Here is a 22,848-nt window from a genome sequence, read left to right as displayed (position 1 = left end):
TCTAAAATTTCCAGTGTCATGGGCAAAGCTCATTAACAATTCCCAGGAAATAAACATAGAATCTGGAAAATAAGGTAAAGTCTAATCTTTTTTATTTCCTTTCGCCTTGGTCTAGTTTCACTTCCTTAATAGGGTACTGCGTGCAGAGGCCTTGTACCTGGCACTTCAGACCAGAGTTCCTAGTGCAAAGCAGCTGCACCTGACATTTCAGCTTGACTCCACACCAGGTTCAGGTTTTAGGAAGTTCTAAGGGAACAGAATAGTTATCCCCTGGAAGGTTGATTCAAGTTCAGGCTATGCCTTTAGACAACCCAGTGGCTACCACAGAAACCTGTCACACACTAAATCCTGCCACCCTGCTACCCACAGAAACAGGGCCCCTGGAGCATGATCGTATAGAAACCACAGACACAATCTATTCCAGTTGCCCTGACCTAGGAAGTGAACCTCTCCCAAATGCCAAAGAGGAATGGCTCACAGATGGGAGTAGTTTTATGGGAGAGGAGAAAAGGCTGGTGGGACATGCAGTAACCTCCCACACCCAAGTCATAGAAGTGAGAAGCTACCCACCCCCATCCCCCCACCGGGACTTCCGCCCAAAAGGTGGAGTTGATAGCCCTCACCTGAGCCCTAGAGCACGGGACAGGGAAAATCTTAAGTGTTTACACAGATTCCCAGGTATGTGTATGCCATCCTACCCACAGACAGGGCTATCTGGAAGGAACAAGGTATGCTTACTGCAGGGAATAAACAGGTGAAACGTGGCTTAAGCACATCGAAGCTCATAGGAGGAGTAAAGCTCCCAAAAAAGGTGGCAGCGATTCACTGTGGGCCTCACGAAAAGGGAATACAGAGGTAATAAAGGGAAACAAAGTGGATGCAACTGCCAAAAGGGTGGTCCTAGAAACTGTAACTTGTCAACTACCCCTCATACCTCAAAGGCCAGATCCATCCAATTATTCCCCAATCTACACAAAGACTGTACAAAATCTACAAAATTAGACAAAGACTGAAAATTGGGCTTCAACAGAGATCTAGGAGGCCATGGGTGGCTAGCTAATGAACATGGTCAATGCTTCTTTCCCAAACTATAGCTTGTCAAGCCATCAGAGAGGCTCATCAAAAGACTCACTACAGGAGGGAAGCCCTATATAATTGGTTAGTTGAGCTCATGGTAACTCTTGGCATGAAAAGTATAATCAGTCGGATAGATGAGACATGTCCCATCTGCACAATGAACAACCCCCAAAACCAGACCCTCCAGAGTCCCCCAGATCAGGCCCATTCAGACCAGAGGGACATATCCTGGAGAAGACTGGCAGATTAATTTCACCATCATGCCAAGAGTACCGGGCAATTTCAGGTATCTCTTGGTGCTAGTAGACACAATTTCTGAGTGGATAGAAGCATTCCCTGCTAGAACTGAAATGGCAGCTGAAGTGGCTAAGGCATTTCTAAAAGATATAATCGCCAGGTTTGGGCTCCCAAGATCCCTGCAAAGCAATAATGGTACAGTATTTGTGTCTCAAGTGACGAAGGAGGTAATGAGTGCCTTGGGCATAAAATGGACCTTGCACTCAGTCTGGAGACCCCAATCATCAAGGACAGAGATCCAATCAGACCCTGAAACTCAAGGTCCAATCAGCCTTAGCCAAGCTATGTTAGGAAACTCAAGAACACTGGATTAAGTTGCTTTCCATAGGCCTGCTCTGCATGTGGTTACCCTAAGGGGTAATTAAAATTAAGTCCATTTGAACTCATGTATGGTAGACCCATTCCCCAAGTCCAAGAGAAGGGACACCTTAGCCCCCTTGAAATGGAACAACTCAAGCATGCCCTCCAGGTAGGAGAAATAATGAAAGCTGTCACAGAAGATGGTGACCAGGTGCTGCCCACACCCACTGACCTGGCCCTCCACCCCTTCTGGCCAGGAGCCTGGGTGAACCTAAAAATCTCAAAAACCAGTAGCTGCAAGATCAGCTCACGGCTAAGTGGGACAGAATCCACTTGGTGACCCTAACCACCCACTCTGCCCTGAAGTTGCAGGGACCACTCCACGGGGACTTTGCACTCAAGGGAAGAGACCCCCGAGCCCCAACCCGCAGAGACACAACATGGGCAATGGCCCCCCTGACTACTCGTGTGATCCTCTCTAAGACCCTAAGCTTTTCTCCTGTAAAACAACGAAAGCATGACCAGGGAGACGCAGCCCTGGCACTGAGCCTTGACATCAGGGCAGACTTGCCCACAGGCCAAAGACCGAGATATTTTCATTTTTAGGAAAAATTTGACATGTCACCATTATTCTCTTGTCATTTGACATGTAACCACTGTTCTCTTAGGCCATGTATCTTAAATTGTCTGAAGTCCTTTGTCTCCAAAAGGTTAGACAAATGGTGGTTGCTCAGGGCTACAAACAGGGCCAAGGCCTAGGTACAACCACACAGATCTAAAGGCAGCTGGGGACTTCCACTCCTCCACCCGGGGTGATGACAATGCCTCAAATCAGCAGGAAGTAGTTACAGAAGACAGACCTGCACCCCTCAGCGCCCCTCAAGAATGAGGAGCAGGACAAAAAGCAGGGGAGGGGTTTGTCACCCGCAAAGCCAGAATTAACAATTCCTAGGAAATAAAAAATAGAATCTGGGTAATAAAGTCTAACCTTTTTCTTTTTCCTTTGTGCTTCATCTTGTTTCACTTGTTCATAGGGTACTGTGTGCAGAGGCCTCGCACCCAGCACCTCAGACCAGAGCTCCTGGTGCAAAATGGCTGTGCAGACACCTCAATGGACTGTGTGCAGTTCTGTGTGTAACACCTCAACTCAAGATGGCCTCAGCGGGCCGTGGGCAGAGAGGCTGCGCCTGGCACTGCGATCTGGAGCGCAAACAGCACAGCTGTGCTGCCATGTGAGAACTCTACCCGCTTCCCTCCCCACTGACTAGAACCCTATAAAGCAGCCCCACCCGCAGCCTGTGAGGGAGAGCTGGACTCTAGAGTGTGAGCTGGCACCTTTCCATTCTTTGACCAAAGAATAAAACTTTCCTTTGCTTCTGAACCAAACTCGGTCTCATTCTATTGGCTCTAAGGATACTGGGCAGAAGGACCCTTGTTGGGGCCTAACTCAAAGGGTTGGTAACAATAGCTGTGGCTGGTTGTTTTGCCTACCTGACCAGGCCCCAGTAAAATCTCTGGAATTTGAGTCTTAGGCAAGCTTCTCTGGGCAGAAACACTGCAAACATATTGCAGCATTTCACTGCTTAAGGAAGGAGCATATTCTATGCGATCACTCACAGCAGGGAAAACTGCAGAAGCCTATACATGCTTCCTCTAGATGCCACCTGATATGTCAAAGGTCAGATTCCCAGGCACCAGCTGACTGATATAATAAACTATAGCTGGGAGTCCTGTCTGCATCCTGTAAGTCCTTCTAGTGAATCACTGAACTTGTGGACAGTTGTGGGACCCCAAACACGTATCCATATCTTCATTTTTAATATTTCTGAATTAGTTTGCTTTAGTTGTTTTAGTTTTGGGAAACAGCAAAAAGTTGGGTTTTGTAAGCTAGATTTAAAATCTTCTATTACTAGGTGACTTAAGCCCATTCATATTTGTTGCTATGAGGGATATGTCTGGTCTCAGCTTTATCTTAATATTTTATAATTATACGTATTATATTACACATATTTCTTTTTGAGATGGGTATCATTCGTTCCTCTCCTTAAAATATTTGGGGGAATGTATCATTTTCTACTGATGCATGATAAATTACCACAAATTAGCAGCTTTGAACAACACCTAGGTCACAGTTCTGTAGCTCAGAAGTCTGGCACAGCATGACTGGATTCTCTGCTGAGGCTGAAATCCATAAGCCAGGTGCACTGACTGCTCAGGTGTCAGCTGTTCTGTTTTCATCTGGTGCTCCAGGTCATCTTCCATTCCTGTTACTGGCAGAATTCAACTCCTTGTGGTTGTAGCAATGAAGTCTCCATTCCTTGCTTGCTGTCACCTGGGGCCACTCTCAGCTGTATTCTTTCCCATGTGTTCCCATGCACCTTCAAGGCAGCAACAGCATAACAAATCTTTCATGTTTCAAATCTCTTTGACTCCCCCTTCTGTTAACAGCATGTTGTAAAGGGCTCATGTGATTAGATTAGGCTCACCTGGATAATCTCCCTTTTGCCATTTAACACAACAAATCACAGGTGTTATATCTCATCAGTTTCACAGTCCTGGTGCAGGAAATCTTGGAGGGCTGTTTTTAGGATTCCTTTTTATTTTTAAAAAAAAAGCCTTATTGAGATATAACTCACACACCATAAAGTTCACCCTTTTAAAGTATATAATTCAGTGGTTTTTAGTATATTCAGAGTTATGCGTCCTTTCCTGAAAAAGTAACCCTGCACCCTTTCCCATTTCCAGCATCCTCTGGCAATCACTAATTCACTTTAAGTCTCTATAGATTTGCCTACTATAGATCATATAAATGAAATCACACAACACATGGGCTTCATAACTCTTCTTTTAGTTTTCAAGGTTCATCCATATTGTAGCGTGTATCAGTACTTTACTCCTTACTATTGCCAACATTTTCTATTGTATAGATATACCACATTTTTTAGACCCATTCATCAGTTGATGGACATTTGGACTGTTTCTACTTTATTACAAATAATGCTTCTAAGAATATTTGTGTACATATTTTTGCATGTGAATGTTTTCATTTCTCTTGGGTATATAACCAGAAGTGGAATTGCTAGGTCATATGGTAACTATGTTTAACTTTTTGAGGAAGTAACAAACTGTTTTCCAAAGTGAGAGTGCCATTTTACATTCCCACCTGTGGTGTATATGTGTTCCAGTTTCTCCACTTCCTTACCAACACTTAGGTCAGTCTTTCTGATTATGGGCATCCTAGTGGGTGTGAAGTGGTATTTCACTGTGGTATTGATTTGAATTTCCCTAATGATCAATGACGACCATCTTTACACATGCTTATTGGCCTTTGTATATCTTCTTTGGACAAATGTTTATTCAGATCCTTTTAAATTGGGTTATTTGACTTTTTTTGTTGAGCTTCATAGATTCCACCCATAAGTCCCTCATTGTATATGTGATTTGCAAAAAGTCTCTCCTTTTCTGTGGATGTCTTTCCACTTTCTTGATGGTATCCTTAAAAGCACAAACATCTTTAATTTTGATGAAGTCCAATTTATCTATTTTGTTTGTTTCTTGTACTTTTGGTATCAGATCTAAGAATCTATTGCCTAATCCAAAGTTATTAAAAATGAATCCAAGGTCTATGTTTTAGCACTTACATTTATATCTAAGATCCATTTTGAGTTAATTTTTGTATTTGAATTGAGGTAGGAGTCCAACTTCATTCTTTTGCATGTGGCTATCTAGTTGTCACAAAACAATTTGTTGAAAAGATTGTTTCTCCCCCACTGAGTTGTACAGCCATCCTTGTTGAAAATCAGTGGACCATAAATGTGTTAGTTTAGTTTTGGAGTGTTAGTTTAGTTTTGGAGTCTCAATCCTATTCCATTGATCTATATTTCTATCTTTATGCCAGTGCCACAGTGAAGACTACTGTAGCTTTGGAGTAAATTTTTTTATCATAGTAAAATATACATAAAATTTGCCATATTAACTATTTTGAAGTGTACAGTTAAGTACACTCACATCGTTGTGCAACTATTACCACTATTCATCTGCAGAACACTTTCATTATCCCAAGTGTAGTAAATTTTCAAATAGCGAAGCTTAAGTCCTCTAATTTTTGTTCCTCTTTTCCAAGATTGTTTTGGCTATTCTGGGTGTCCTTCATTTCCATATTAATTTTAGGACTGGGTTATTTGTCAATTTCTGCAAAAGAGGCAGCTGACATTTTCATAGGGATTGTAGATTTAGATCAATTTGGAGAGTATGGGATTCTAACAGTATTAAGACTTCCAAACCATAAACATGAGATGTCTTCCAATTTATTTAGGTGCTCTTCAATTTCTTTATATATTGTGTTGTAGTTTTCAGTGTATAAGTCATGCACTTCTGTTAATGTGCTTGTTTACTCCTTACTTCTGTTAATTTAACTTTTTACTAAGTATTTTACTGTTTTGACCCAATTGTAAATTGAATTGTTTCTGTAATTTTATTTTTGGATTGTTCATTGCTAATGTGTAGGGTTTTTTCCCCTTTTTTTGGTGGATTTCTTAGGACTTTTTTAATATACAAGAGCATGTTATCTGCAAATAGCTCTTTACTTCTTTCTTTCCAAATTGTATGTCTTTATTTCATTTTCTTGTCGAATTGTTCTGACTAGAATCTCCAGTAAAATGCTGAATAGAAGTTGTAAGAGGGGAGTTCTTATTGTGCAAAAAAGAGTGAACACAGCATGCCTGAGACTGCAATATTTAGAAAGGCCTGCTTGTAAGGTTGGTTCTTGGCTGGCATCCGGGAACTTGGATTTCAGGAGGGTTCCCACCATTGCCTGGTAAGAATGGCTCACTTTATTTAAAAAAAAAAAAGAATGGCTCATTGTACCTACCTGTTGTTACAATATGGTTTATGCTGAACACGAGCTTTCCGCTGGGAGTCTCAAATTTGGTACATACTAGGTAGAGGATGTCTGAATGATGCATTTCCAATAACAGGTCTGGACTTCTGGGCTCAAATAAGCTTCCCTAGTAGACAACATTTCAGATGTGTTATCACACGTTGCTGGAACAATTGTGTCCCATGTGATTTCACTGAGAGAGGATTCTTGAAAACTTACATCTGGTTTCCTTGATTTCCCCACATGCACCTTACCCTTTGCTTCTGCTGTAATAAATCACAACATGACTGTCTGTCCTGTAATCCTCCTAGTGAACTGTCGAACCTGGTGTGGTGCTGGGGATCCCATGAATATTTGTCTTGTTCCTGATTTTAATGGGAAATCATACAGTTTTTCACCATTGAGTATAATGTTAGCCATGGATTTTTCATAGATGCCCTTTATCAGGTTGAGGAAGTCTGATTTCTGTTTTTATGTTTTCACTCTATCCCACAGTTTGGGTGTGTTCTATCATCAGAGAACACACTTTGTATGATATCAATCCTTTAAAATTTATTTCAGCTTGTCAAACATATGGTTTATTCTTGAGGTTACTCCATGTATACTTGAGAAGAATTTTTATTCTACTCTTTTAGGGTAAAGTGTTCTACGGATGTCTGTTAGGTATAGTTGATTTACAGTGTTGCTTAAGTTTACTATTTCCTTGTTGACTTTCTGCTTAGGTGTTTTATCCATTGTTATAAATAGGGCGTTTAAGTATCAAACTATTATTGTTGAATTGTCTACTTCTTTCAAGTCTGTCAGTTTTTGCTTCATATATTTTGGGCTTTTGTAGGTGCACATAGATTATAATTGTTTTGCCTTTCTGAGCATTGACACCTATTATCATTATGAACTGTCCTCCTTTGTTTCTTTTTTTTTTGCGGTACGCGGGCCTCTCACTGTTGTGGCCTCTCCCGTTGCGGAGCACAGGCTCCGGACGCACAGGTTCAGTGGCCATGGCTCACAGGCCCAGCCACTCCACGGCATGTGGGATCCTCCCGGACCGGGGCACGAACCCGTGTCCCCTGCATCAGCAGGCGGACTCTCAACCACTGCACCACCAGGGAAGCCCTCCTCATTTGTTTCTAATAATGAACTTTGTTTTAAAGATTATTTTGCCTGATATTAGTATAGCCACTCAAGCTCTACTTTGGGTTCTATTTGCATGGTATATTTTTCCCCCATCTTTTCACTTTTAACCTATTTGTGTCTTTAAATACAAAATGTGTCTCTTGTAGACTGGGTATATTTGAATCATGTTTTTGTTTTTCTAAAATCTTATGTCAATTTCTGCCTTCTCATGGGAGTGTCTAGTTTATTTACATTAAATGTAACTACTAATAAGGTAGGATTTATTTCTGCCATTATGCTATTTCCTTCTGAGTCCTCACCAGCAGTATTCTCCATATTGTTATAGTCCAGATTTCTATTACAGTCTTTTCATGGTGATTTAGACTTTCTCTATCAAGTTCCTGAAAGTTCCTCCAGCCTCCAGCCACTTCCCAGTTCCAAAGACACTTCCATTTAGGTATATGTTACAGCAGCACCCACTTCCAGGTAATAAAATATGTACTAGTTTTCTATGCTGCATAACAAATTACCACACTTAGCAGTGGTAGGACTGAGGATCCTGTTCTCTTGATGACCATGAGCTAGGAGGCTGCTCTCAGCTCCTAGAAGCCACTAGCAGTTCCTTGCTATTGGTCCTCTCCTAGGATCTCTCACAACGTGGCAGCTTAGCTTTTCAAAGCCAGGAGGAAATCTGTCTGACTTCTATATCCTCTTTTAGAATGCTCACCTGATTAGGTCAGGCCTCCCTAGGATAATGTCCCTTTTAAGTCAAAGTCAACTGATTAGGTACTTCAATTACATACACCAAAAAATCTCTGCCTTTGTCATATAATGTAACCTAGGCCATAGAATGACATTCATCATCTTCACAGCTCCTGCCTATTTTCAAGAGTAAAGTGTTATACACAGGTAGGTGGCATTGGAGGTCATCTAAGAAATCTGCCCACCACTTACATTGTACTTATACCCTTTCAAATGCCCTTTTAATTTGTCATTATAGATAACAACTGGTACATCATTCTTCCACTCTCCTCCCACCTTTGCTTTAGTCTTATATGTATGTACTTATGTATGTTCATGTGTATGTGTCTGTATGAAAATGATGCTCAGCATCAGTCTTTTTGCTGAAGGTTCCCCAAGCTGTATTTGATTTGATGAAATCTATCCTCCAGTAGATTCCTCAGGAAGGGTTCATGGGTATAGAATTCCCTAAGTTCTTTTATTTTAAAGACAGTTTGGCTAGATATTATATCCTTGGTTCACACTTTCTTTCATTGAATTTTCTATACTTGTTCATGTATTTTAATTTTGTTTGGAGTTTAGACTTACCATTTTCTTCTGCTTCACAGTTGTTTTTTGGTAAGAGTTTTCCTCAGCTGTCTGTTTGACATTTTATTTCCTGATTTCAGCATTAGTTCTCTATGGGTTTTACTTTTCTCTCCTTCATTTTGCATTATTGTGCTGTACAAAAAGATTTCTAGGTTAGTGACGCTAGTTTCTAGTTTCTGTTGATTGTTCCAACTAGCCTCTTCATGGGTCTGTCTGCTTGTCACAGAGCCTTCTAGTAGTGAGGGAGTGTGGCAGGAACAATTAGGGTCTGGCCCTGTGATTTGTTGCTTTTTCTCTTTTTATTCAGCCATTCTGAACAGATGGTATTCTTTGTCTTTAAGCAATGCTGAGAGTTTGGTTTTGGATAAAAATGCAATTGTGGAGTTATTTCATATCTTTTAGGGAGGTTGTTTACCATATACCCACCACTGACTACAGCTGCCTTGTTTTAAAAACTCCCCTTAATATATTATCTTTTCAAACAAAAAACAAATGTGAAAAAATAATATACAGGCATACTCATTTTACTGCACTTTTTTGTGCAGTAAAATTGTTTTTCTCAGGTATTGCGTTTTTTACAAATTGAAGGTTTGTGGCAACCCTGCATTGTCAGATGATATTTAGCATTTTTTAGCAATAAAGTTTTTTTTAAGGTATATACATTTATTTTAGACACAATGCTATTGCACACTTAATAGACTACAGTATAGTGTAATCATAACTTTTATATGGACTGGGAAACCAAAAATTTGTGTGTCTCACTTTATTAGGATATTCACTTTATTGCAGTGGTCTGGAACCAAACCCCCAATATTTCTGAGGTATGTCTGCAAATGATTTTCGACTTGTGCTTTTTAACTTGAAATTATTAGGTTTTGATTACGTTTATAAATAGACTGTTTACAGGAGGCTAGATTTCCGAAAGTTTAACAGAGTCAGTTAATTCCTCACGTAGTTTTTGACTTGTAGCTATTACCAGTTTGCCAGACATGTGAAATGCTTAATAGATAGAATATATTAAATGCATAAATGAAATTTAAAATGTTTACAGTCAATTATTTAGGTCTTTAAATCGAGCTGACAGCTTGAGGGAAATTTAGTTGGCTTGACTTGAGTGGATTAAACATTTATCAAAAGAAAATAACTTCTTATTTAGAGAAAACTTCCTAGACTTATAAAGATACTAATGAAGCATGCCTGTGGAATAGCAAGACCTGCCTAAGTCCAGGAGTACAAGAAGCAACAGGGCAGAAGTTTGGATAAGAATGAGGAGATAGGATATGGGTGGTCTTGATGATTAGACCTCTCCTTGCCCTACTCTATAATTTCATTTCTAAAATCTATCACTTCTCCCAAACACATCAGGATGTTTCATGCCTCATTTACTGTCTTAGGCACTGGGGAATACAGGGAAGAGCAAAACAAAGTTCCTATTCTCATGGACTTCTACTACAGAAAAAAAGACAGACAAAAAAACCAACCAAATAAATATATAATTTCAAGTAAAATATATAATTTCAAGTAGTGACAAAGCCGTGAGGATAAAAATAAAAGTGGGTTAAGGGAACAGAGTAATAGGGAAGGGTGTTATTAAGACTATATTCAGGAAAGGCTTCTCTGAGCTCATGGTATTTAATCAGAGATCTGAATGAAGTCGGAGACAGACATTGACAGGAAGAGAATTCCAGATGCAAGGTCTAGTAAATCGCAAAAGCCTTTAAGTGGGAATAAGCTTATTGTGCTAATGGTACAAGGAGGCTACTGCGGCAAAGCCAGAGTGAAAATAACGTCAGAAAGACAGATGAGGGCAAATTATAGCAGACTTGTGGGCCATGGTATAGAATTTCGATTCTATTATGAATGCGATGGGAAGGCACCGAAGCATACTGTTCCGGCCTGCTTAGATTGCCTTCCTCCTTAGTTATCTGGCTAACTCCCATTTGTCTTTCAAAATTTAGCATCATCTCCCGTGGGACGTATTTCTTAACTCTCCAGGTAAGGTCAATCACCTCCTCCTGTGTGCTACTTCTGAGCGATAATAGATTATTGAACTGTGTTTGTGTTTCATTTCGTTTTATTTTATTGTTGCCCCAGCATGTAACATAGCGGTGGGTACTAAGTAAAGGTTAGTGCTTATTAAAGGTTAGTAAAGGAAAACCACCCATTCATTCAATGGTGCCAGCCTTGATTCCTCTGGACCACTTCAGGTGCCATGTACGGGGAGGCGCATGGGAATTGGTACCCTGAGAGGCTGGCTGCAACATTCCCCCAGCTCTCTCTGCTACCAGAGGCCAAGAAGGCCTCTCGGGACAGCCAACCCCCAACTGTCAGGTGCCTGCTGTCTCCCCTTTGAACATCTATGCCCGACCTTCTTGGGCCCTGTGGTGGGACTTCGGGTGGGGCGACCTTCGAGCTTCACATCTCTGTATCCACACTCCCCGCAAACCCTTCCCCGGCCTAGTCAAACACCCCATTCCCCACTTTCCCCCTTAACAACGGAAGTTACAGCCGCGATGCCCACTGGCCTACAGGGTCCGGCTCTTGCCTTCCCTCCGTGCTTCCACGGCACACCCCTCGTCCCGCAGTGGCCCCCCACGGCCCCCCCCGTCCCACTCACCTAGGATGCGGGTGACCCCCAAGGTCAGCTTCTCCAGGTGCGGCTTGTTGCTGCCCAGCAGCGGGGGCGGGGTCTCCTCCATGGCTTGCGTCCCAGCTCCGCGCGCGGTCTGAGGAGCGGCTGGGACAGGGCGGGGGAGCGGGGCGGCCGGGAGGGCCGGACTCCGCCCGGGAGGCGCGGCCGTCAAGTTCACGGCATGCCGGGAGTTGTAGTGCTCGGAGCCTGAGAGCGCGGCCGGGCGGAGATGGGGGGCCCGGGCTGCTCTGGGAGCAGCAGTCCCACGAGGCGCTCGTTCCCGCCGCCCCGGCTGGGGCTCCACGCCACGCCGCCGGGACACAGCGACTCCACCGCCCGGACCCTCCCGCCCCGCCGGGGCCGGCTGCGTAAGCGGGGGCGGGCCTCTGCGCAGTGCGGCCAATCGGGACCGGGCCTGGAGGCCGGGGTTGGACGGCCTCGGCGGGACGCCCCGAGTGGCGGTTGTTTCAAGATGGCGGACGTGGCGGGCCTCTCCAGACCCGGCGCGGCGGCGTTCTGGAGCCGCGACTGTATCCTTTGCCCGCCTGGCAGGGGGCGCCGGCGCTTTCCCCGGTGCGGCGAACGGTCGCGAGGGACGCGGAGCGCAGGGGAGAAGCTTGCCGCGGACCCCGGTGGCGGGGCCGTCCCGTCCGGCCGCCGTCCGGGTGCTGGGCTATGCTCTTGCTTGGGTATTAGGTGTCAGAGAGCCTGCCCTGTCTCCAGGCTGGAGTTCAGGCGTGGGGACTCGGCACAGATGTTTCCCAGCCCTCCTTGGCGGTGAGCTCTGGAAAGATGGCCTAGAGTCTTGGCCTCTCCTGGGGCTGGAAGGGTCCCTCTGCCCGGGATGACCTCCGGCCGGCCTAGTCTATTCGGAGTGAGCTTGTGGAGGAGTGCATGGTGTTGGGTGGTCCAAGAGCTTTTTGTCTTGGTTGAGGAGTGTCCTCAGTCTGCGTTGTTAAGAGTAAGTCAGGACCTTGTCGGACTTAGAAGGCCTGTCAGTGGTGATTTATGTTCATACTGAGATCTTTGGAGAAGTGTGGACTTGGTTTCACGCGGACATGATCTGGTGATGATGATTATGGAATAGGACGCGATGCAGATTTTAGGGCCTGGAAGTGGTGTTGATTTGCATGTAGATTGCGGGTCCCACTAGCAGGACTGAAGTTCTTGGGTTGTTTTATGGTAGAGAAGCTGTGGCGCTTTTATCCTTGCGGTAGTATTCCCAGATTAGTATCTATGATGAGATGTTTGACAAAACTGGTTCTTTCCCTGTGTTAGGTAGACTGTTCTAGGCTGATCTTTGGTTCTGATAATTTGCTTCATGTTAGAGGAGTGTTACCTGAAAGGAAGGCATTCAGTGTATTGGGTGCCCGCAGAGGCAAGTCTTTTTGTCTGTTTACTAGGATTGGTGATGGCATTGTTGGAAGCATTGCTCTTAACTTTGGCAGAATCATTCTTTGCACATTCTGCTTAGCTCTCAGTAAAACTTAGAAAGTTGTATTATCAGTTACCCTTGTTGAATTACTAGGATTAAAGTGTCATGCCGTGGAAAGTGGGATATTTTTGCATTTCTTGTTGCTCCGTGTTTAGTGTTATGCACTTTCTAAACATAATTACCACTTGTGTGTGATAGGTCGGTGGGAATCAAGTGAAATCGTGTACATGGTGGATAAAAGCACACTGATGCACTGTGCAAATAAAATATTTTTTTCTTTACCTATCAGTAGAATATGTACACTGGGAACAAGTGGGCTGAATTAGGAAGTTAGGAAATTGGGATGAGTCATACTTTCTCATGAAACATTACCTCTGCATTGTTACAATTTTGTGATAGAGATATTTGAAGATTATTAGCTTATAATGTGCTTCTTTAGTGTAATCATTTTCATAACCATCCATGTGGCTTTGGTTATTATTCCTTAACTTTCTGTATAACCAATGCTATTGTGCTGATACAGAATATGTAAGAATATTGTTCTGATATAGAGTGTGTGTGGGGCGTGGGGAGGGGAGACAGTCTGTTGCAGTGGGTCTGATTAAGTTAATAGGTATGTAAACTAAATCTATGCTCCTGGTCTTAGCAACCCTGTACTCTCAGTTATTCGTGCAGTCATATTACTCCCTATTTCATATAGAAGTCACATAGCCTTCCTTTTGTCTTACACTCTCCCTTACTCTAAACATTTATGTAAAATACTAATCTTCCCATTCAAAGTGGGGAGTTGAAATTATATGGGGAAAATGGTGATGATTACGTTCTGTAGAAATTCAGATGCTTGAAAGGAATTGCAAGGTTACCACTATCACCCTTCCTATTCCACATAATGACCAATTAATATCCAGTCTCAGATATTTTCATTTTAATCTCTATAGGACATAAAAGCAATGTCAAATATAAATTTGTTACTGAATCTTTGCTAAAAAGCATAACAATAATTATCAATCATTTGATTTAGTCACGTGTCTTTTGATCTTGATCTCTTTTCTTGTCACAATGATGACTTCTCAGACCACCCCAAAGCATTTATACTTAGAACTTTCAATAGAAAAAGACCAAAAATTATGCACCTATAATCTGGTATTATTTTCACACTATTGAAAGATTTTCAGTGTTTCACCTAAGCAATTAGAGAAATATGATTGAGCGATTTCCTAGTCCTGGATGTTTCTGTCATCTGAGGACAGATCATCTGTGACTGAATATCACCTTTTTCATACTGTTGTTCTTATGAGTTATGTATCTCCTGCACAGTATGATTCAGCAGTGCTGTTTTGCACAAGGTATGTCTTTATACCCAATGTGTAAACAATGAGTATGCCATGTTGTCATTTATGGCTTAAATCTGCAAGTAGAATATGCCCCTTCGGCCATAAACTGCTTTCCTCCTTCGTTATAGCTCCTGGTAATATCAAAAGAAGTTAGTGTTTCTTCAGTATCTAAATTTGCTGAAGTGCACTCAAGTGTATTATCATTAACAATATTATGAACTTGATGTTAGTTAGAACTGTAAAGGACCTGGTCAAAACATTGCAGTAGCTATAATCTCTGCCATTGAGTTTTTAATTAAAAATAGAGACTTTACGTTGATGTTAAAATAATATACTAGTCAGGAAAATAATTGTGGTTAGTAATAATAACATGTTGTTGGTAAGTGATTCAAACTCATAAGGTTAGGGTAGAGTGGGAAGTACTAAGTTTATTTTCTTCAGATCCTGGTTAGGATAGGTATACTTATTTCTCTCAACCACTTCTGCCTTGGGTTTCTCATTACTACTTTAATTCCAGAAACTTGGGCATTAAAGGCTCTTTATAATTTGCTGTACTTGTCTTATTGAGGCACTTCCAAATGAACCAAGTAGAACTAAGGTGGCACATAGAACCCAATAAGAGGTCCAATATACATTTGGTATATATTGTGTCTCTGTGACTTTGCCATAAAATATATGTATTTGTTGGGAATCTTTGTATTTGAAGAAGGTGAATATTTGGGTTCTTAAGATAAAGAGCTGAAGATAGATTACAAATAATTAGAAAGGATAGGTTGGATGGAGACAATTTCAAATATTTCTGTCTTATTTATAAAAACTTTTGTTAAGGTCTGTTTATTTAGCGTTTTTATACTTGAAAAGAAATTTGGCATGGATGTAGCTAGTGGGTTTTGTGTGCATATTTTGAGTAGGACAGAAAGAGAAAGATAACACTGAGTTGTTGGACAGTGCCTCATAGGATTAAATAAATATCAATTTCATTCGTTCATAGATGGTTTACCATGAGCCAGGCATGCTTTGACCTTAGGTGATACAACATTGAACAAAACGATGCAAATCTTCACCCGCTTGCTGCTTACATTTTAGTGAAATGAGATGAGTTCATGAATAAGTAAAATAATATTATATGTCCAGTGATTACAGGTGCCATGGAGAAAAATAAAACAGGAAAAGTGTAGCTATCATGGGGGTCTTTTGTGTCTGTTTTTATGCCAGTACTGTACTGTTTTGATAACTATAGCTTTGTAATATTTTGAAACCAGGAAGTGTGATACCTCCAGCTTTATTCTTCTTTCTCAAAATTGCTTTGTCTAATTGGGGTCTTTTGTGGTTTCATAAAAATTTTAGGATTGTTTGTTCTATTTCTGTGAAAAATGGCATTGGAATTTTGATAGAGATTGCATTGAATCTGTAGATTGCTTTATGGACATTTTAACAATATTCTTTCAGTTCATAAGCATGGAATATCTATTTGTGTTTTCTTCATTTTCTTTTATCAGTGTCTTATAGTTTTCAGTGGATAGGTCTTTCACCTCCTTGGTTAAGTTTATTCCTAGATATTTTATTCTTTTTTGATGCATTTGTAAATTGGATTATTTTCCTAACTTGTCTTTCTGATAGTTGGTTATTCTTATATAGAAATGCAATAGATTTTTATATATTGATTTTGTATCCTACAACTTTTGTTTATAAACAAACTGAATTTATTTATTCGTTTTAACAGTTTTTTGGTGGAGTCTTTAGGGTTTTCTATATGTAGTATCATGTGACCTGCAAATAGAAGCTTGTGAAAGCTTCTACAGTTGGTTTTTCTTAAAGAAGTAGGAAGCAAAGTTATTAGCTTAGAGTAAGGATGGGGGAGGTGGCATCTGGTTTGAGAAGAGAGGAGAAAGTGTAAAATACTTGATGAGCTTCCAAATCAAGGTGCAGCTGAGTGGGGTCCTCAGTGGCTGGTCTCTTCCAGCTGTTGAGCAGGCTCCTTTGTGAATGATCCAGAGAAGTGTAGTATGTTTTCCAGGACTCTGTTATGTCAGTCTTTCCATAGGTCATCCTTGGAGATGGAGAATGTTCTGAAAATTCATCACTACTTTATACTCTAGTTGAAGACACTGCTGTATGGAACATGTCCTGGGTCATCTTGAATTTTTTCCGCTGGGTACTTTCTCCCATGTGTATATTTCCAACAGCACATGATTAAACATTTATTGAGCACCTGCAGTGTGTGCAGTCCCAAGGGATGTAAAAAATGAATCTGCTGTTAAAGAGTGTGCACAATTTCATTTTGTAAGGATTTTTTTTTGGATTGTATGTCAGTGAATTTAGAAATTCTTTCTCTGCTCCAGTGTTAGTTGCAGTCAATTTCCTTGGACTTGTGGGGTCTAAGTTTTTGCTTGTTTACTTGTCTTATGTGCCTCCTAAAATTTTCTAAGCTCCATCCCTGATGTCTAAGGAAATTTAAAGTTTTTAGAGGCCCTATCAGCCAAAAGCTTGAAGCTGTGATAGTGCTGCAGAGAGCTGTTAGAAACCACCTGGCAGTTCAGACAGTAAGCACCATCTTTGTGTTCCATAGGGATTCTAGGCATTTCCAATCAGCATTCCTTGAAAAGATTCCATTACTAGAATTGATTCTGAACTGAAATATATTGATTTTTTAACATGTTATTAATCCACTGTTTTATTCCAGCCTTTTCCCAGGAGGAAATAGTTAATAATTGGTTTGTCTACAAATTTTGGAAAAGAAAGTGTTTTATAAAGTAACAGAAAACTTTAGTATTTTCTAGATCATTTGGAAAAAATTGTTTAGACACTTACTTCCTGGAAGTGTAATAGAAGGTTATCAAATGGTGGACATACCTGGATTTAGATATAGTTCTGAATAAAATTTTATTTCTGGAAAGTAAACTTTCTTATTATATTGGTTCCCTTTCTATAGCAGTGTTCTAGCCTTTCTGAATTTCTCCTTTTGAAATTCAGAATAGTTCTTTTTGTCTTAAATTTCTTCAACTTGTTAAATAGTAGGGTTTCTTGAGACATTTCATGAATATACTACAGAAGAATAAAAAATGTTTTTTGTGTTGGCATGATTGACTTGCCCTCAAACAGTGTTTGTTCTTCAAAGCTGAAGCTCACTTTGAAATTACAAATTCTTTTTTTTTAATATATCTTTATTGGAGTATAATTGCTTTACAATGTTGTGTTAGTTTCTGTTGTAAAACAAAGTGAATCAGCTATAAGTATACATATATCCCCATATCCCCTCCCTCTTGAGCCTCTTCCCATCCTCCCTATCCCACCCCTCTAGGTCCTCACAAAGCATCAGAGCTGATCTCCCTGTGCTATGCAGCAGCTTCCCACTAGCCATCCATTTTACATTTGGTACTGTATATATGTCAATGCTAAAGCTTACTTGAAAATTAAAAGCTAAAGCTCCCTTTGAAATTACGAATTCATGCCTAAAATAACTTGTCATTCACCGATGGTGAGCAAAATGGAGTATTTAACTCCTTGTTTACGAAAGGAAAGAAGATGAAAGGAAACTAATTTGTAGTGTATGTCACTTGGGAATAAGCATGGATAAACCTTTCATGGAACAAGGCCTTCCAAAATTTTTACAAAGCAGATAGTTGTGAATATATAAAGATTAACTTTAAAGGATTATTAATTTTCCTACATTTATTTTAATTATGGTACGTTCTAGTTTTGTTTTTAAAAGCTAGTTATAAACTCCCAGGTCAAAACAAATTACAAATTATAACAGAAATACAGAACAGCAATGTTTGGATGTTGGATAATCTTTTCTAGTATTTTCCTTTATGTCTTCCTGCATAGTTTCTGATGAAGAACAGTCAGTAGTGTATGTTCCAGGTATGATTTTATGCATTAATTTGGTAAACTTCCTTTGCTTCTTAAGAGTTAGGAGAAAATAAAAACATTAGGAGAACTTTGCAGGTATAAGTAGATGCAGAACAGTTCATCAGAACCTAATTTTTTTTTTTTAATGTTTGGTATGACCCCACTAAGGTTTGAAATACTGCCTTATTTTAGGGGCTGGCTGGGCAAGTCAGCTTTTGATGAATTTACAGAATACCTCATTCATGTGTTAAAGAGCAAGAGATTCTTTTCTTGTCGTATTACAAATAATAGTTTAAATTTTATATTTCAAAAAAATGTGAAAACTTCTTTATATAGTGTTTATGTAATAGACTTTAAAGCTTACTTACTGGTTGTTAAGAGATGAGTAGTAAAACTGAACCACTGGAGGCATCCTAATTATGTGAAAAATCAGATTTTTAATTTTCAATAAGTTAAGGTATGTATGGTATGTTGTAGTTTATTGGTTTTAATGTGACTTACGGATGTTCACATCCCCATTCAAAAATACTTCAGTTGAATCTTTGCATGCAAAACGTCATCTTTTCATGATTCATTATTTATTAACAGAGCCTTAAAACGAAGTTTATAAAGTAAGAGATTTCCCCATCAAGTGCCATAAGTAGAGGATATCAAGGAAGAGGTTGGTGGGGGGAGGGTTTAAGAAAATGAAAAGATATAATTTTGAAATCTTGTTTGATGGAAATCCTTAGGAATTTCTACAGAAGGAAATATCAGATCAAGACACAAGATGGTGAATCCAAAAGCTGATGTTAAACTTAAGACTTCCAGGGTGACTGCTACTTCAGCCTCCATGGAGTCTTTAAAAGGTGCAGGGGATTCAGTAGATGGACAGGTCAGTAATTTCTTTTTTTCTTTTTCTGTTTTTTTTTTTTTCCTTATTCTCCAGTCTTTATAAATGCTGACCAGCAAGTCATTTTTTTGTGCTGACCAATAACTGATAGATAAGGGTAGAAGAGCCCTTGAAAGAACATTAGATGATCTACAAGCATTTTTAAAGATACAGAGGATTCTAGGATGCTTTGCTTAATATGAATATAAAATGTGTATTACTCATTTTGTTCCAAAATGTCCAGGCTTGCTTTAAGCCTTAGTTAAGAAACATTTATTGTCTTAGTATGTCTCCAAAGACTTAAATCCTGATCTGTGTGGAGTTAGTAAATCAAATTGACAATTTTTTTCTTTTATTAGGTGTCCTTTGTGATTTTTGTTCACGTGAATTTGTTAGCTGATGATGGATAAACCTTTGTATATAAGAAAATGCTTTATTAAAACAAAATTAGCCTGTATTATTATTGTTACTATTTCCTTCGTTTGGCAAATAATATCATAAAGACTTTATTTTTATAGCTCAGTCATTGATTTCTCCTTTGTCTTTCTTTGCCTCTTTAATAGTGTCTGTACCTTCCTTTGGTATATGCTCTATCTGATAGGTTTATTTCACTTTACTTTTTGTTATATTTTGTCTCCGCAACCAGAGTTTAACTCAGGGTTTGGCAATCTATGACCTCTAGGCCAAATCTGCTTCTTCCTGTTTTGTGAGTAAAGTGTTACTGGAACACAGCCACTCTCAGTCTTTTAGTGTTACGTTATTGCCACTTTCGTATTACAATGGCAGAGGCGCTGTAAAGATGAATGCTCACAAAGCCAAAATCATTTGCTGTCGAATTCTATATAAAAAATGTTTTTCAGTCCCTGGTTTATGTTCAGATATTGAAATTTTCAATGTCTAGTTTGTTACTAATTACAGTTGACCCTTGAACAACACGGGTGTTAGGGGTGTTGAACTCCGGGCAGTTGAATATTTGCGTATACCTTTTGGCTCCCCAAAACTTTACTAATAGCCTACTGTTGAATGAAAGCCTTACTGATAACATAAATAGTCAATTAACACATATTTTGAATGTTATATGTATATTTACGTATACTTTACGCATTCATGACACACCTTTTTTCTTAATTTTTTAAAAATATTTCTTAGGCTCTGTGGTTCGTCTGCAAGCTTATTCAAATTATTGTAAATCTCCAAAAAGTTTTGCAATATATTTATTGAAAAAAATCTGCTTGTAAGTAGACTTGTGCAGTTCAAACCCATGTTGTTTAAGGGTCAACTGTTTTACGTTTAGTTATCTACAGGATTTAACTGTGATTAGCTCAAAAAGCCTGCCTATGTTACTTATATCCCCAGTGTGTACACTTCACACTAGGATGTGAATAGTTGAATTTGCAAGTTCTTATCAAAAATTGAAAGTATTTTTTCATATAATGGTTTGTGTATTTTATAATGAACAGAAACTATTCCCCATTCATATCAGCTCCTGGCAGCCACTAATCTGCTTTTAGTCTCTCTGTATTTGTCTGTCCTGGACATTTCATATAACTGGAATAATGTAACATGTGGCCTTTTTTGACTGGCTTTTTTCATTTAGTATAGTGATTTCAAATTTCATCTATGTTGTATCATGTATCTTTACTTCATTTCTTTTTATGGCTCAATACATATTTTGTTTAACCACCAGTTGAAGGACATTTGGGTTGTTACAGTTTTTGGCTATTATCAATAATATTGCTGTCAACATTCATGTGCAAGTTTTTGTGTGGATGTATGTTTTCAATTTTCTTGTGTATACACCTAGAAGTAGAATTTCTGGGTCATATAGTAATTCTCTGTTTACCCTTTTGATGAACTACCAAAGTAGCTATACCATTTTACATTCCACCAGCAATGTATGAGGATTCCAGATTCTCCACATTCTCACCAACACTATATATCCATCTTTTTAATTTATAATTGTCATAGTGAGTGTGAAGTGGTATCTCATTGTGGTTTTGATTTGTATTTTCCTAATGGCCAATAATGATCATCTCTTTATGTGCTTCTTGGCCATTTGTATGTGTTCTTTAGAGAAATGTCTATCCAGATCTTTTTCAATTGGGTTGTTTGTCTTATTGATGAGTTGTAAGAGTTCTTTATAGATTCCATCTCCAAGTTCCTTGTCATATATATGATTTGCAGATATTTTCTCCAATTTTGTGAATTGTCTTTTCACTTTCTTTATTTTTTTAAATAAAATTTATTTATTTATTTATTTATTTTTATTTTTGGCTGCACTGGGTCTTCACTGCTGTGTGTGGGCTTTCTCTAGTTGTGGTAAATGGGGGCTTACTCTTCGTTGTGTTGTGCGGGCTACTCTTGTTGTGGACAGAGCACAGGCTCTAGGCAAGCGGGCTTCAGTAGTTGTGGCTTGCTGGCTCTAGAGCACAGGCCCAGTAGTTGTGGCACATGGGCTTTGTTGCTCTGCGGCATGTGGGATCTTCCCAGACCAGGGCTCGAATCCGTGTCCCCTGCATTGGCAGGCAGATTTTTAACCACTGTGCCACAAGTGAAATCCTCTTTTCACTTTCTTATTGGTGTCCTTTGAAGCTTGAAAGTTTTAAATTTTGATGAAGTCCAACTTATCAGTGTTTCCCTTTTATTTATTTAATTATTTATTTGCTGTCATATCTAAGAAATCATTGACTAAACCAAGGTCTCAAAGATTTATACCAATATCTAGGAGTTTTATAATTTTAGATATTACATTTAGGCTTTGACCCATTTTGATGTAATTTCTGTATATGCTATGGGTAGTGACCCAACTTCATTCTTTTGCATGTGGATTTCCAGTTGTCCCAGCGTCATTTGTTGCAAAGACCATTCTTTCTCCTTTGATTGTCTTGCCACCCTTGTTGAAAATCTGTTAATCATAAATGTGTTTGTTTCTGTAATCTCAATTCTATTCCATTGATCTATATTTCTATTTTAATCGCAATACCACACTGCTTTAGTATACTGTAGCTTTGCAGTAAGTCCTGGAATCAGGAAGTGTAAATACTCCAAGCTTGTTCTTCCTTTTCAAGGTTGTTCTGGCTATTCTGGGTCTTTTGCATTTCCATAAGAATTATAGAATCAAGTTGTCAATTTCTGCACAAAAGTCAACTTGGATTTCAGTAGCAAATGTGTTGAATCTTTTTTTTTTTTTTTAATGTTGAGCCTTCTTTTAATTTATTTATTTTTATTTTTGTCTTTGTTGGGTCTTTGTTTCTGTGCGAGGGCTTTCTCTAGTTGTGGCAAGCGAGGGCCACTCTTCATCGCGGTGCGCAGGCCTCTCACTGTCGTGGCCTCTCTTGTTGCGGAGCACAGGCTCCAGACGCGCAGGCTCAGTAGTTGTGGCTCACGGGCCTAGTTGCTCCGCAGCATGTGGAATCTTCCCAGACCAGGGCTCGAGCCCGTGTCCCCTGCATTAGCAGGCAGATTCTCAACCACTGCGCCACCAGGGAAGCCCTGTGTTGAATCTTTTTAAAAAAATTTTTTAAAGTTTTTAATTCAAGTATAGTTGATTTACAATGTTACGTTAGTTTCAGGTGTATAGTACAGTGATTCAGTTTTTTATGTATATATTGTATATATACCTATATATTATATATAGGTATATATATTTTTTCTTTTTCAGATTCTTTTCCCTTATAGGTTATTACAAAATATTGAGTCTAGTTCCCTGTGCTATACAGTAGGTCCTTG

At 39.5% G+C, this 22,848-nt stretch overlaps 2 protein-coding genes across 8 annotated transcripts in view; one reads left to right on the top strand and one right to left on the bottom strand.

The window, feature by feature from the left end:
• The window catches only part of TPGS2 (tubulin polyglutamylase complex subunit 2), a 57,165-nt gene extending 45,399 nt beyond the window's left edge, over positions 1–11,766 (bottom strand). For all 5 annotated transcript variants that reach the window (XM_029232260.1, XM_029232267.1, XM_029232276.1 and 2 more), the window contains exon 1: positions 11,613–11,766. In XM_029232260.1, coding sequence (XP_029088093.1) covers positions 11,613–11,694 — 82 coding nt within the window. In that variant the 5' untranslated portion in view covers positions 11,695–11,766. The remainder of the gene's footprint in view (positions 1–11,612) is intronic.
• A 294-nt stretch (positions 11,767–12,060) lies between these two features.
• Positions 12,061–22,848, top strand: part of KIAA1328 (KIAA1328 ortholog) — a 368,530-nt gene continuing 357,742 nt past the window's right edge. The window contains exons 1-3 of one of the 3 annotated variants that reach the window (XM_029224084.1): positions 12,061–12,157; positions 18,225–18,260; positions 18,980–19,122. In XM_029224084.1, coding sequence (XP_029079917.1) covers positions 12,100–12,157; positions 18,225–18,260; positions 18,980–19,122 — 237 coding nt within the window. In that variant the 5' untranslated portion in view covers positions 12,061–12,099. Of the gene's footprint in view, positions 12,158–18,224; positions 18,261–18,979; positions 19,123–22,848 lie in introns of those variants that run through there. The other 2 variants (XM_029224091.1, XM_029224098.1) reach the window with 2 other exon arrangements.

Source organism: Monodon monoceros, unplaced genomic scaffold (assembly GCF_005190385.1).
Source record: "Monodon monoceros isolate NGI ecotype Baffin Bay Population unplaced genomic scaffold, NGI_Narwhal_1 Super_Scaffold_1, whole genome shotgun sequence".
Classification (NCBI taxonomy): Eukaryota; Metazoa; Chordata; class Mammalia; order Artiodactyla; family Monodontidae; genus Monodon; species Monodon monoceros.
Note: the sequence above shows the minus strand (reverse complement) of the source record. Positions and strands in the feature narration are given on the sequence as shown.